We start from the raw sequence: 14,941 nt of genomic DNA on the forward strand, positions 1-14,941 counted from the left end.
CCTTTCGAGATCTGAGGTGGATATAGCAGGGGTCTAGAGTAATGACAAGATGTCAGGCCACATAAGATCTCTGTACTGTAGCAGCTTATCTTGCTGTTGATGGTCGTTGGGGGCGTGAATATAAGAATCTGATAATGGGTGGGTAAGCCTGTTAACAAGTAACAGCTCCGCCCCACCACGCCGGATAAATCCCATGTCGTATGTAAGCTAAGGAAGAAGTGAAAATAGATGTAATTCTGGTTGCGTCACAGCAGTAGGAAAAATACGAAATGAATGAATGAATGCCCAGGAGATATTGCGGCACATCGAAGGAATGTAAAAGCTTGACACTCTTTTAAGCGTCAGATCAGCAAGTGTACGAATAAATTCTTCCCCTCTTCCCAAAAAATAAAGGAGAAGAGAGATTATCTTACAACTATCAACAAGCCGACAGACAATCGGCAATCAGTTTCAGATTCACGCCGGAAGAGATAAACTATAAACAAAGTTCACCCTGCATGAAGAACACTGGGTCTATCGTGCTTGATCGACCGGCACACATTGCATAACCCTGGCGCGAAGTACCCAGTACCTTGCTGTGATGAGCACACTAATCACTTCACCTACAGAAATCAATACCGTATAAGCGCCCATCCATAATTTGAGCAACTCGCTGTTTTCACCTCCATGTGCTATCTACAAGAGAGCGGTTGTATTTGCCAGGGTGGTGGGGGTGATTATCCTGAAGGGGAGTCCGCACCGAGTACTACTCTATACCTAGTAGTTCATTGTTAGATTCGGCTAAACCAATCATCTGAATTTAACCGGTCATTGTGTCCCGACACCTTGGTACCGAAGTCTGCGGCACCTCGCAACGGTCCGTATGAGTAAGAAAACTTTAAAATATACTTTCCTTCACGGTTGAAAATAAGTGCGTTGTTAAATCTTGAACTCTTTTCAAATCGAAGAACAATAATGACATTGCCGTAACGGAATTATCATTATGAACTTTTTTTAAGGAAAAATATTGTTTTGTTCTGATAGAAAAATCTGATTAAGGTGTACAATTTTGATGTTCGAGTTCTTGTGAGCCCTGCGAGAGTACCTCGGCACTGATGACATTTGGTGAACAGACCAACGGTTGGCTATGTGTTTCAGGAAGAACACATTGTTGCAATTCAGATTGTTGTAGACTCTGCGGATAAACTGGACCCCTGTTGCTCATCTCTTAAGGCAATGGGCCACATACATCATCGAAGAAATACTACATGATCATCCTCAATTCTATTTGAGGGTTATTTCACAATGCACCTTATCGGCCTCGATATAGCGCTTATTCAGTGTATAGACCCCTCACAGTCATAATCTCTTAGAATAGCATCAACGGCACAACTGTTAGTATCATCTCTATTGTTGATCGTGAAATTTTTCAACCCTGAGGTCACACCAACCGGAACAGTTGTTGGGGGCTCGGTAGGGGGCGATGATAAGCATGGTACTCCAGAACCCCTTGGAACATGTGAATATATCTCTTCCATAAGCTCCATATGCTTGTGTTTCCTTCACTTGAATTCATCACACAATATTCGCTTCGTTCCTTTCATTTTCTCAGTTTTCCGCCATGTTACGCCAAACATCTTTCCATTCTCATACCTCTCTTTTGTTCACTGCTGTTGTTTTCGTCCTTCTATTCATCGTAGTCAAATATGACTATTTCGTCGACTTCAGCTTCAGTGCCCCTTCTGTTTATCATGAAAGCTGCAATGCAGTGCCGATACCTACCGAGTCGTCCAGCTCTCAAGTAATTACCTCCGCACCAATATCAACACCTACAGCTGCTGCTTTCCCCGAAAAGATATGGTACAAAGTCGGACCTCAAGGCGTATCCACCGAGGCTGAGAACTTTAGAAATCACTGCCTTGATCTTAGCCCTTCATACGAATATGAAATACTTGACGATGAGGCGGCGAGCGAATACGTCTACAAATGGTTCTCGGATCGACCAGACATCATCACCACATACTTCTCACTCAACGTGCCGATTCTAAGAGCGGACCTGCTGAGATACTTGATCCTGTGGGCCGAGGGTGGAATGTGGATGGATTTAGACGTTTCATGCGGCGAAGTACCGATACATCGATGGGTCTTGAAAGAATATCGAGAAGCCGCAAACCTTGTCGTCGGCTTGGAATTTGACTGGCCATGGGAGAATGACAATTTCCTACACGCCCAGTTCACGAGCTGGACGATAATGGCAAAGCCTCAATCTCCCCACATGATGCAGGTTATCGACGATATCTTGGTGGGTGTCGATGAGGTAGCACGACAACACAATGTCTCGCTCGATGGGATAAAAATGGGTATGATTCCTCAGGTGGTAGATCTCACGGGTCCAAAGAGGATGACATGGAGTATTGTAAAGAGCTTGAATCGTATCCTCGAAAGGGAGCTCGACGACCGGGATATTACAGGACTGAGAAGTGCGAAGCTCGTTCACGATGTGCTGATATTACCGGGAAATGCGTTTGCTGCTAGTCAGAGTAACTTTCCCAAGGATCAAGGGCCAGTTCTGGTAACCCATCATTATGCGGGAACATGGAAAAATAAGCTGGGTGGGGAGGAAGGGAAGCCGGCGGTATGAACTGGTTTTTCATATCATGCTTTGGAAGCGAAAAACAAGTATATAATAAAGCGGTAATTCGCGGAAGAGGACGGAGGATGAAGATCATAGAGAGAACCACTAAGACCTTCAATCATACGGAGAAGGAGCTGGAATCTCCGAGGATATCTCCAGCAGGAATATTGACCCTCATATCGAGAGAGGGACCTTCAGCTACAAGAAAGAAGGTAGCACTATAACCTTCTTCCTACTCTCGCAATTAATTACCTATGCGAGATGGGTATTGATGTGGGTCAAGATTTCTCTGAGGGAGCCCCAGCAGGTAGAGCTTGAACATTAGATATTTCCTTGAGTTTCACTGTACCAAAATGTAGAAGTACTGATTCGTTTTCTCTCTGTTCAAATCGAAGACGCCTAAAGGCTACGCTTTTATGAATGTATTTATATCTGTGAGACCGAAATCATCGTGATGTGGTCTGTCAGATAAGCGCAAGCCACACAGGCGGCGCAAAACAATGCAGGGGTTACAGATCACATGGGTAGTGGCAAATGTCAAATGGAGCCTGTACTGAGATAGACGTAAAGAATAGTATTTGAATCAATAGATATAACAAATGAAATGCATATTATTCATATACAGCTTGTTCATTGACGAGTAGTAATCCAAAATAATGATCGTAATTAGTCACATGACTCTCTTCCTGCCAAAGGTTCCGTCAGGCCTTGTAGATCGTAACAATAAGCTAAGTTCCTAACTTCATACAGATCACCCCAACCCAATCATCAGCCATATAATCATCTACTTAAGAGAGACTTCGGTAAGATAAACGTCATCGTTGGCATTGAAGTTGATTTCTCTGAGAACGATAGATCCATCTGCGCGAGTGGCCTGGATTCAAATCCGCTTACTGAGGAAAATGGTAGCTTCATAGAGTGGAACAGTATATCCCTGCGTGCGCGAGGTCTCCTCGTACTCGGTAAGGGAGGTCGAAGTGGTCGAAGCAAATTGATAGTTGAGACTAACATCCATGCCGAAACCCTTGTTACCGTACGAGGCAGAGATGGCAACTCCCGCGGAGTGTGTCAACTCCTTATAAAGCGTCCTGCTGATAACTTTTGGGATTCGGTAAGGCGAGAACTTGTGCGAGGCCACTGCTGGGCTCAGTCCAGCCATCATTGGCGCGAAAAGTCTCAGATGAGATCGAAATTTTTTCTCCGCCATTCACACCAGTAGAAGGGGGCCCAATGACCCACACAGAACAATCGTACTTAGCTCCTGTCTTCTGATCATCCCAAATCTTGGCACTGAAGTGATTCGAGGTTTGAGCTAAATCAGCACGAACACACCAAATCTTATCAGTGCTAGGGGCGCTCCAAGATCCTGAACATACATCTCCAAGTGAAACGTACCCACTGGGTGCTCTGGGTCTCCAGAAAGATCCGTCATAACTGGCTCCGCTCTTCTCATCACGCCAAATTTGATCGTATCCGGTGGGGCTAGCGACTGCTGCTTTGCCAGTAGAACTTGGGCTGTTCCCAACAAGGAGGGTCGCGAACTTGCCATTTTTGTCACCATAGGAAGAAAACCCAATAGATCCTAGAGGGCGCAAGTTTCCCTGAGATTTCGGATGGTAAGCTTCAAAGTCCTTCGAAGCTCCACTACCCTTATCGTTCCATACCCAGTCAAAGGCTGAGGTCATAGTGACTCTGAGATCACCATAGTCTTCTGTTGCGTTTTCCATGCTGGTTTGCTGAGGTAATAGGTGAAGGAAAAAGATGTTTTCGAAATTTAGTATATGAGATATGGTGAAGAATCGAGTGAGAGGAGGAGAATGATGCACTTATTATACTTTTTTTTGTAAGTCTGAGAGTGTCGATCTTGCTATTCATCTGATATTGACATGATGCAAGAAGCGCTGTCCAGCTCAGCTATCCACAAGGACTTCCTTGCTTGTACGATAGTGGTACAACCTGCAGAGCAGATCGCCCATGACCTGTATATATGATGTGCCAATAAATTATGGGTGCGATAGAATACACAGCAGTGTGCATGGCCACAGAAAGATACCGTCACCACTACGATATGCAAAGTTGTGAGTTCTAATATACGCAAAATGAAACAAGCCAAACCACAAATATCATGAACTGAAAATTACTCTTTACTGTCCAATTACAGCTGAAGAGTTATTCTGCATCGTGCTACAAACGATCAATGGCGTCGTAATTGTGAAACATGAAGAGAGGAGAATATGCCGTTGAGATAAATGGTGTGAAGTATACTGATCTTGTGAGTCCAGAAACCTCTACATTGAAACAGTTCACAACCCTCGTATCCAAAGCGCATTCTTTTGGAAGCCACTGCATTCTTTTCAACTAGAGGTAAATTGCAGTTCTGAGCTGCACTGCCGATTAAATCATTCGATAGATTGATCGTGGTCAGTCTATCGACCAAATTCCTGCTCCAAGTTAAGCCAAATGCATGAGCGTCGATGCTAAGACTGTTGAGAGTAACTTCCAGGTGCATATGGAATAGAACGGAGGGTTTTGTGGCTGGCTGAATGGTGTCGAGAGGTTTCAATAAGGTTAGGGCCCTTAAGAATCAGTGACGGCGCACGTCATTTTGATGTCATATATAGTACAGAAATGGTTCTTGGCTTCCAGTAGAAATTGTGTTATGTGCTAAACCTGTATAAGAGACCCAATTTGTGTCAAGACAATCGCAAACCTTTGCTTGCCAACCTCTCCAAGCTTAGTCTCATCGGCACCTTATGCCCCTCTATCATACTTCCTGTCGGCTCCACCGCTCAGCTGGCTCGCATTTGGGGCTATCTTCAAGGTGATACAAATCATCAAATCAAGGTTCAGAGATGTGATACAATGCAAGAAGGGGTTTCCCGATCTGGTCTGAGTGCTTGAATTGCGCATCGAAGTTAAAACTTTTGAGAAGATCGCAACATCCCAAATGCGTATGAAGCATCTTGCATATAGGCAGGTGAGAGCGTGCAGTGGAAGAAATCATGGATGACGGAGTTCAATATGTGATTGGGAGTTCTGAGTGCTCTCCTCGTACCAATACGTTGAGGTGCAGTCAGCCACTGATCTACCAAAAGCTGTAAATATGTACATCTATGAAAAAAGAGTGACGCGTTGATGCAAGCGTTTAAATCATGTGAGTAGTGAGTGTTGAGCATAAGTATGCGTATATCTTTTCCTTTTTAGGCTAGATGCCTACTTTCAGTTGGACGCTTAACAGCGATTTTTGACGCCACATAGCAATGGGATGTAAGTGCCCTTCAGGTGCCTCAGGCACGACTATGTACATTGTTGTTAAATTCCATTGAAGGCTTTCAACATAATCTAACCTACCTAGTACCTACCCTATCATCAAAATACGCTTTCCATGTATGAGTGAGTCCCGTTTACCAAGAATTTGTGGTTTCCATTGTGGATATCTTATATATCAAGAAGTATAGGGGCTTTAGTAGGGATTGGACGCGCTGCTCCATAATCCGTGAACTACTAGACGCCATCCACTTAGCAAATTGCAAATGCAGGTACAGATAGGAACGGAAAGTGCACAAGAGGCTTGGATGTAATGAGATGGAAGATGGAGGATGGAATTTGGAAGGATAAGGGGGTTCATGAATCATGATCGAGGTTTCATTACCTAGAGATGACGCCGAGTAACTCTAATTGACTCAACAGTTCGTAGATTACTTGATGCTGCTAATCAAATGCTTCGTAACGGTGTCTGGGCAGAGAACCGACGGGTATGGTTCTGGTATCGGTAAACACTGGTAAGGGCATGATATAAACTTCACGATTCAATATGCAGGCCGCCCACAGATCATGAGTCTGTTCTTGATCGAACACATGATATCTCTGATCGAGAGAAACAAGAGGCATTTGACAAATAGGATCCATCAATTCCTATCCAGCGTGGGTAAAATACGAGAACGACAAATAAATCAGGATGCCGAATGGCTTTACATGAGGATCTTGATTCTTGTACTCGGTAAGAATCCAGGAGCCAGGTATATTTTTCTTTCCAAAGTGGAGTTTCAGAGTTACCTACACCTGCCTATATGCAGTATTCCGTACCAAATGCCAAGGAAAGACGATCGGACGCTTTCAACTCTATATTATCTCCTGCGCCTCCAGAGGACAAGTTCCACATCAAAGTTCTATCGTCATTCCTATCTCCTAGCTAGTATCGTCTTGCAGCGTCATCAATTTCTTCCAGTCATGAAATCAGTGTCGAAAGCTGCAAAAGGATTAGATATCAGATGTAGTAGAAGTAGAACTGTTTTCTGATTTGGAGAATGGATCTCATCAAAAGGTTCATGAGAGACAGAGAGACAGAGAGACAGACAGACTGACCGACCGACCGACAGACAGCAACAAAATCAGCAAAATCAGCATAATCAGCACTGAGCAGTCAGCGAATTTGAATTGATCCTCTTGTGATGGAATGAATGGGAATGGGAATGGGAATGGATATGGATTGAGCGAGCGGCAAATGATTTCCGCTTATATATCCTTGTATATCTTCATTTCCTTGGATGAATGCTAAAATACGATTGGTCCTCCCCTTGCTTATCAATTGGATCTCACCAGATTAGGCATTATATCCGTTTAAATGTCAATATGCCAATTCTCCAAAACCCTCCTCAAGAATTGATATTCCGTGAATTTCCCCTTAAATCTGAAACACAATCTACTGCTTTGGGAAATTCAAATTAAATTTCTACCATGATCTTCCAATCCACCCTTCACTCTACCACACATTCCATCCACATTCACCCAAATTCCATGGGTACACCCACTACGAACACGATGGTACGGAAGCAATGGAAGTATCACTCGCACATGCACGTTCCCTTAAATTGAATTGATTGGCGTTGCATTGGGATCTTGATCATTTGCAACCTTTCCCCATTTCTATCTTCATCCGAGCAGCACAAAGAGGACGAGGACGAGGGAAGCAGAGTTTACCGTAACCGTTTATCAAATCTCCACTTTCTTTAATGTCATCCCTCTCTTCCTTCCTCATCCCAATCTCAACCTCTTAATCCTTTGCTTTGACTTTTTGAGTATCACTCACTCACCCTCCCTCCCTCACCCTCCCTCACTCTCACTTTTGGATCTTTCGATTGTGCAGTTCTTGCACCTTACTTTCCTTCAACAACTACTCACCCTCGTTCGCCTTGACCGGCGCAGTCACTCTTTAGAAACCGAATCATCAAAGTTGAATTCGCAATATCAAATCAATCGCATCTAATTAATTACCATCACCCTTCTTCACGAAGTACAATACAACTTTCATTTAAAAACAAAAATCATACACACATACGATTCGTCACAGAGAAGAAGAAGAAGAAGAAGAAGAAGAAAAAAGAAACAATGCAGTTCAATTCCCTGGTTCTCCTAGCAGGAGCAGCCATCCTCTCACCATTCGTTCAAGCTCAAACTTGGACCACTTGCAATCCTCTCAATACAACATGTCCCAATGATCCAGCTTTGGGTACAAACCATACTTTCGTTTTCAACACATCATCCACAGTCGATGATTACTTCAACATCACAGCCGGGTCTCTCTCATATGGCGATGATGGTGCCGAATTCATTATCGCCGAACAAGGACAATCACCCACCATCCAATCCAAGTTCTACATCTTTTTCGGCCAGGTATCCGTGATCATGAAGGCTGCAACTGGGGTAGGAATTGTATCAAGTATCGTTTTGGAAAGTGAGGATCTAGACGAAATAGATTGGGAATTTATTGGAGGTAACACCACTCACGCCGAGACCAATTATTTTGGAAAAGGAAATACTACCTCCTATGATCGGGCCATCTGGTACCCAACACCTACCGATCCAACAGCAAACTTTCACAACTACACCGTCGACTGGACTGCCGAGAGAATTCAATGGTGGATTGACGATAGTCTTGTTCGAACCCTCGCATATGCTGATGCGGTTGATGGCAAGAACTTCCCTCAAACCCCAATGACAGTTCGATTGGGAATCTGGTCCGGTGGTGATCCAAAGGGTAACAGTGTGGGAACAATCGAATGGGCTGGTGGAGAGACCGATTTTACCAAGGTTCCATTTACGATGTACGTGAAGAGTGCAGCAGTTCAAGACTACAGCACTGGTTCAGAATATCAATGGACTGATAAAACTGGAGACTGGACATCCATTAAAGTTATCAGGTATGTTACTTATCTTCCCGTGATATCACGAAAAGCGCGCTAATAAATCAAAAAGTGGTAACTCGACCGTCGCAGAGACTATCACCAAGAATGAAACCCCCACACTCTCCATCGGTGAAAAATGGGACAACCTTCCTAAGACCACCAAACTCGCAGTCTACTGTGGAGGTGGTGCCGCAGTCGCCGCTCTCGTATCCGCCTTCCTCTTCACCTTCCTCCGTCAACGTCGCAATGGCCGTCTAGAACGTGAAGCCTACAACCAATTGATTGAGAAGCAACAACAAGACGCCTACAAAGACCAAATGGAATTGCACAACAAGGGTCTCGGCGGTTTCGATAACAACTCATATGCAACCCAAGGAGATGACGCACTCGGAGGCTGGGGTAACAACCAAGGAACTGGATACGTCGGACCTAGTGGAAGCGCGAGCGCAATGGCTAGTGGAAGTCCGATGGTACAGGCTGGCCAACATGGGCCCATGAGTCCGACAATGGTTATGCGAAATGGGGAGATGAGTCCTCATAGTGCGGAGTTTCCTCAACCGCAACAACCGATGTTTGGGGGTAGTACCAATGGTGGTGCTTACATGAAGATGTGAGCACGAGAGCAAAAAGAAACAAAGAAAGAAAAAATCAATAGGAGTGGGTGAGACGAACGTAGGATTGGAGATGCAAGTGGGAGAATGGAAGGTGTAGGGAGTTTTTATGTAAATGACTTTCTTTACACTGTTTATAACATATCGAAATGGGAAGGTTCGCTTTTTGTTTTCCTGGAATATTTATCTACGTATGGCGAGAAGAGGAACCCGCCGCGGCGACAGTTGGCATATTCGGCTTGCTTGCTTTAATTCTTTCTGATCTCAGATGTCTCTATTTTATTTCTTCTCGGGAGCGACGTTACATACATGCCTACCGATTGACAGAGCGGGTTGAGCTCATCTCTAGATATTGCGTGGGTGCACATTGTAGATACCGTACCTGACGATGCTCGCTGAAGCTAAATCGAAGAGATTATTACTTTACTTTGTGTTTTGAATTTGTGTCTGCACGTGGTGAATCTAACATGTGAATGCTCTGCTTGACTTCTCATCGTCATTATCATTATTTACCCAGTGATTACTACCTGAATCACATCATCAATTATCCGATAAATGAAGAGAGTATCTATTTTTAATAAAACATCTCTCATCTCATCCCATTTCATCAAATCACAATAAACTCCAAGCCTCCAAATCGGAGACCTCGAATCATCCATCAATCTACCTACCCAGTACCCAGATACCTACTCACAACCCCATCCACATCAAGAAGTAAACGATAGACCGTGAATAAAACGCCCACGATAAATCATCCATTCATTCTATAAACCAACCTCTAGAAAAACCCACTAGCAAACCCCTTAGCACAATGATCCCCCATACTTCCTTCCTTTTTAGTTCATTGTCAATATTTCTTTCGATTCCGGTGCAGAAGATAGGTAGGAGGTAGGTAGGTAGGTAGGTAGGTAATTACGGTAGTTTTCCTGCCCTCGAGGGAAGAAACTCCTCGATGGAGAAAGCTATTCATAGAACGGAAATTTTTCCACGTTATATTATCAGGTTATTTTTCTTTCATTTTTTTTTTCTGGATCGATGGGCCAATATCTCAGGTTCATTTACCGGAGTTTTTTTCATCGGTATATTTAGGTGTGTGAAGAGCGGGGATAAGGGAGTTGTATGTATATCTTCTGGGTATATAGTTTAGTGGGTTAAATTTAGACGGGTTAGTGTGGGTGGTGTGTGAGGTGTGTGAGACATTTGGGGGGTTTGGGGGGGGTTTATTTTGGAGATTGGAGATTGGATGGAAAAAGGAAATTGGGGTTGTGATTGGAATTGGGATGGGTGGGTTCGGGAGCGAACTCGGGACCGAGAGGGCGGAGGAACTTGGCTGGGCGGGATGGAGAGATGGGTGCAGAGTAGAGGAGGAGTGAGAGGAGTCAATGGGATGGGGTGATGAGTTGGAGATGATGAGATGGGAGTGAGAAGTTGGTGAGAAGTTTGCGTGGGTGTGGTGTGGTGTGGTGTGGTGTGTAGGAATTGTGAGGGTAAGTGTAAGAAATGAGGGTTGAGATGCGAGATTGAGGTGTTGCGTGGATACTGGAGGGTTCTGGTGACGACGCTCCAGCGAGGGGGAATATGGGAGACGAGAATTTTATGATCGGTGTATGGGTGTGTAGTGGACGGATGGATGAATGAATAGGATGCTAGTTTAGGGAGTGTGGCCGTAGCGTGTGGAATTAGATTGCTATAAAATCTCCAAGTAAATGTTTCTCGTGATCTGATTGTTCTTTCCTGTGAGCTTCTCTTGTGTGTAGGATTTGTGAGAACGATTTTTAGAGTTTAGATGGTTGGATGGTTGGGGGAAAGAGTTTGGTGCTTGAGTATATGTGTCGATTGGTGGATTTCTTGGTATACTCGAGGTGTGGAAGATATCATGTTCGGTCATATATTTGTGAGGTAGGTAGGTAGATAGCTGAGTAGGTGTATGAGACCTTTAATCGTAGGGGTTCCCCTTTTATGGAGGCGGTTTATTGACGCTCGTCATCGCATAGACTGCACTTTTTGGAATCTTCCTCTTGGTAAATACTATGGATGCGCGGGCGGCGATGGTGTTGACGTTTGACGGCGATCTCCCGGTGAGGTTGGTTGGACTTGTGATCCATAATGAGTCCGATTGAATATCTCCAGTAAGCTCTTTTCTGCCCCCCCCTCCTAGAACATAGTAATGATCACAACTTACAATGAAAATTACATCCTCATGCGCTGATACTTGTTGCCGTCAGATGAAATATGAAGTGATCGACATCAAGCACTTTTCTCAATTAGTCGATGACAGCTTGAGTTGTACATTCTTGCATCGCTTTGGGCAACGCATCATTCCGGCTCGGTACATGTTGGCTCAGACCGAAACATTCGACGGCAGGCTTTTTTGTCAAAGCTGCCAGTTGAATTTGCGGTTCATGGTTGAATTGGCCGTGTATTCTTGCGACGCCCAATACTAGATATCTCAGATGTCTAGTAGCTAGCTTGACGCCGTGACACGCCGCCACAACGAAATTGGCTCAGAAGTTTGTTTAGGAGAAAGAATTGCGATGGATGTACAATTGAAAATGGTTTGAAGAGAGAGTTAAATCCAAATTGTTTGCTTCCTCTGCGTTACTTTAGCTTCCGGATAGTACCGCAGGATATTGCTAAGCAGGCATGAGCTATGTGGAGCTTCACGCTTTCTCAATATGGGGTAACCTCATGTAGGGGATCTTCTTGGCTAAGAAAATTTTCGGTCCCTTCCCTTGTCCTTGCTGTCGATCTCGCACCTCTTTCTCCTCCGTGATTCAACCACTCACTACCTCCAAGTATCTCTACTATATCGGCAGTTGAAGATGTACATAGAACACCATTCGACTGTTTAAAATTGTACTACTCACCGACTTAATGAATCACGGTGATCGAGACAGGGTATTCTAGGAATATGAGATGAACAAACAGACTCTCGGGTCACGGCAAACTCCCCATCGGACTTCCATATTGGAGATTGGACGTCAAAGCCAAAAAATAAAAATACAATGATGTTGTGTTGCATCACAATCAAATTTCCTTTGCTTTTTCTCCACACAGCCACCACCATCCTCCTTATGTTTCTTACATCCTTAACGTTTCGAAAAATCGAATTCATCCGAACAAGTTGCATCAAAAGCAATTTTTCGTCTCATACTGATTGATATATTGGCAAAGCACTCAATGTCAAGTTGAGGTACCCACTTCAAAAGGTATCAAAGCACCAATATCCTGGCTATCAACATTTCTTAGCCCCGCCGAAACATAACAAAACGGTCTAAAGGTCTAGGAAACGGGAGTTGGTGTGCCAAGTGGAGATAATTTGTGCCAATCGCATCTCAAGAATGTTTTTGCAACTCTGCCATAAGCGCCGAGCATGCGCTTTGTTCTTCTCCCCAGATATATCGTATAAGTCGTATTAACGTCTGTTGTCCTTCATCTCTAAATTGGGATCGTGCTGTCGGGGAAGTTTCCCATGATGTTGATTCCCCGTCTGCTGTATACTTACTCAGGTATTAACGCGAGGCTAGTACATCTGCAGTTGGCTGAAGTGCCTGTTCAAGCTGTAGTCTTATATAGCGCGTAGAGGAAAAAGCTCGGCTTAGAGGTCCAGTGATCACATACATAGTTGAACATTCATTGAGATACCGGTACTGTGCCCCGTATTGAAGGGTAATCATTGCTAAATTGGTTTTTATGAGCTCTATGTAGCTCAATATCACCAATTCTCCTCGGCACTTCTACTTTTTCAATAACAGAAATGTTGTTATATCCTTCGTCTGGTGTGTGATAGCAGGTGTATTGAATACCTCGGCATTTGGCAAGTTTCGTCTTGACTGGCCGACAAGCATCTGGATACTATTATCGGCTTGAAACTTCATCCCAAGGCCTCCTAAGAATTAAGCATATGTTACGATCTGACGGCATTCTCCACAAAAATAAATGACGTTCCTAATTGCCGGGTTCGACTTTGAAGATATAAAGTCAAGATGTTTTCCATTCAACACAACTTCTCTCATCACTGATCATCATCTACACATTCTTTCACATATTCATTCACTGGATCATCCATTCTCATTAAATCGACACCATTCATTGTAAAAAGTATATTAATAAACCAATTTCAGAATGAAGACCTCAACTCAACAACTCTTGTCTATTCTCCTCCTCCCTCTCTCCGTCTTTGCCGCTCCAACAGGTTCCATCGAAGCTAGAGCATGCTCAGACGTAACGGTCATCTTTGCTCGTGGAACGACTGAGACTGGAACTCTCGGTACTGTAGTCGGACCACCTTTCCTCTCCGCTCTCAAATCCGCTCTTGGGTCATCTTCAGTCACCATGAATGGTGTCGACTATCCAGCAGATGTTCCTGGCTTTTTGGAAGGAGGTGATCCTACCGGCAGTAAGACTATGTATGTTCTCCCTCTTCTGAAATTCTAGTGTGACTAGTTGTTTTCCTCCTAAAAAATATTTACTAACACGTCACCACAGGGCCTCAATGGTCACATCAACCTTATCCAGCTGTCCAGACACAAAAGTCGTCATCTCTGGTTACTCCCAAGGTGGTCAACTCGTACATAATGCCGCCAAACTTTTACCAGCCGACACAACAGCGAAAATTAGCTCTGCTGTTATCTTCGGTGACCCAGGTTCGTCCTCAACCCTTTGCATATTCCACAACATGACATGGAATCTGAAACTAACGAAATAACCAGACAATGGAGATGCAGTCCAAGGTGTCTCAGCCGATAAAACAGATATCATCTGCCACGCCGGAGACAACATCTGTCAAGGTGGAAGCTTGATCTTAATGGCTCATCTGACTTATGGAATGGATACGACGGCAGCAGCTGCATTTGTTAAGAAGGCAGCCGGATTGTAAGGGATTCATGGTGCGCATTGGATTGGATGGAGTTTCTTGGAATGATATGATACGACATGGGCGTCTTTCACTCTCGAAATTAGGCATGGAGTCTTGAGTTCTTGACGGTGAAGGCTTGTCTGGTACATTTTGCTTCTTCTTTTCTTCCCACTGGGCTTTCCCTTGCTCTTCTTTTCCTGTTAGGCAATTATCACTCTAATTGGGATGACCTATCTCAACTGTAGAGATTCTTGTCAGACGGGATTGGATTGGTTGGGCCAGTAGGATCTATTTATCTTCCGCTCCCTTGCTTGCAGGTTAGCATTTCTATCTACACACCAAATAATAAATGGCTGGTTCGAAAATGATTTCTATTTGAATTGTAATCTTATGTAAATTGTTCACGGCTTGTGATTTGAGCTATTTTCTCTAGTGATGAATAGAAGGAAAGATGCTAGATATGGTTATTTATCCTATCTACGTATTGAGGAGATGTGAATTGCCAAAAGTATATGGAGACGAGTTTTGCTGGGTTTGAAGTATTGGATCTAGCCCTATCACACTCCCAAATTTATTTAGAAATTTTCACCATGTATCCTCATAGACACAATATCCACGTATTCACACTCTCTGTTTTGCATCTCTATAGATCTTGTTCCCTATCCCTCACATT

At 43.9% G+C, this 14,941-nt stretch overlaps 4 protein-coding genes across 4 annotated transcripts; 3 read left to right on the forward strand and 1 right to left on the reverse strand.

Moving 5' to 3' along the window:
• Positions 1-1,600: 1,600 nt before the first annotated feature.
• On the forward strand, positions 1,601-2,620 carry Bfra_009503 (putative initiation-specific alpha mannosyltransferase protein; the record flags this gene model as incomplete). The annotated part of the gene is made up of 1 exon (XM_037339846.1): positions 1,601-2,620. One exon carries the CDS (start codon positions 1,601-1,603, stop codon positions 2,618-2,620), a length of 1,020 nt encoding a protein of 339 aa, XP_037189896.1.
• A 1,070-nt stretch (positions 2,621-3,690) lies between these two features.
• Bfra_009504 (putative duf946 domain-containing protein) lies at positions 3,691-4,341 on the reverse strand (the record flags this gene model as incomplete). Its single annotated transcript, XM_037339847.1, has 1 exon — positions 3,691-4,341. One exon carries the CDS (start codon positions 4,339-4,341, stop codon positions 3,691-3,693), a length of 651 nt encoding a protein of 216 aa, XP_037189897.1.
• A 3,661-nt stretch (positions 4,342-8,002) lies between these two features.
• Positions 8,003-9,413, forward strand: Bfra_009505 (putative cell wall glucanase protein; the record flags this gene model as incomplete). Its single annotated transcript, XM_037339848.1, has 2 exons — positions 8,003-8,814; positions 8,870-9,413. The coding sequence occupies 2 exons, from the start codon at positions 8,003-8,005 to the stop codon at positions 9,411-9,413; spliced, it is 1,356 nt and encodes a 451-aa protein (XP_037189898.1).
• A 4,122-nt stretch (positions 9,414-13,535) lies between these two features.
• Positions 13,536-14,289, forward strand: Bfra_009506 (putative cutinase precursor protein; the record flags this gene model as incomplete). Its single annotated transcript, XM_037339849.1, has 3 exons — positions 13,536-13,819; positions 13,899-14,056; positions 14,123-14,289. The coding sequence occupies 3 exons, from the start codon at positions 13,536-13,538 to the stop codon at positions 14,287-14,289; spliced, it is 609 nt and encodes a 202-aa protein (XP_037189899.1).
• Positions 14,290-14,941: the final 652 nt, after the last annotated feature.

Source organism: Botrytis fragariae (genome assembly GCF_013461495.1).
Source record: "Botrytis fragariae strain BVB16 chromosome Unknown tig00000161, whole genome shotgun sequence".
Classification (NCBI taxonomy): domain Eukaryota; kingdom Fungi; phylum Ascomycota; class Leotiomycetes; order Helotiales; family Sclerotiniaceae; genus Botrytis; species Botrytis fragariae.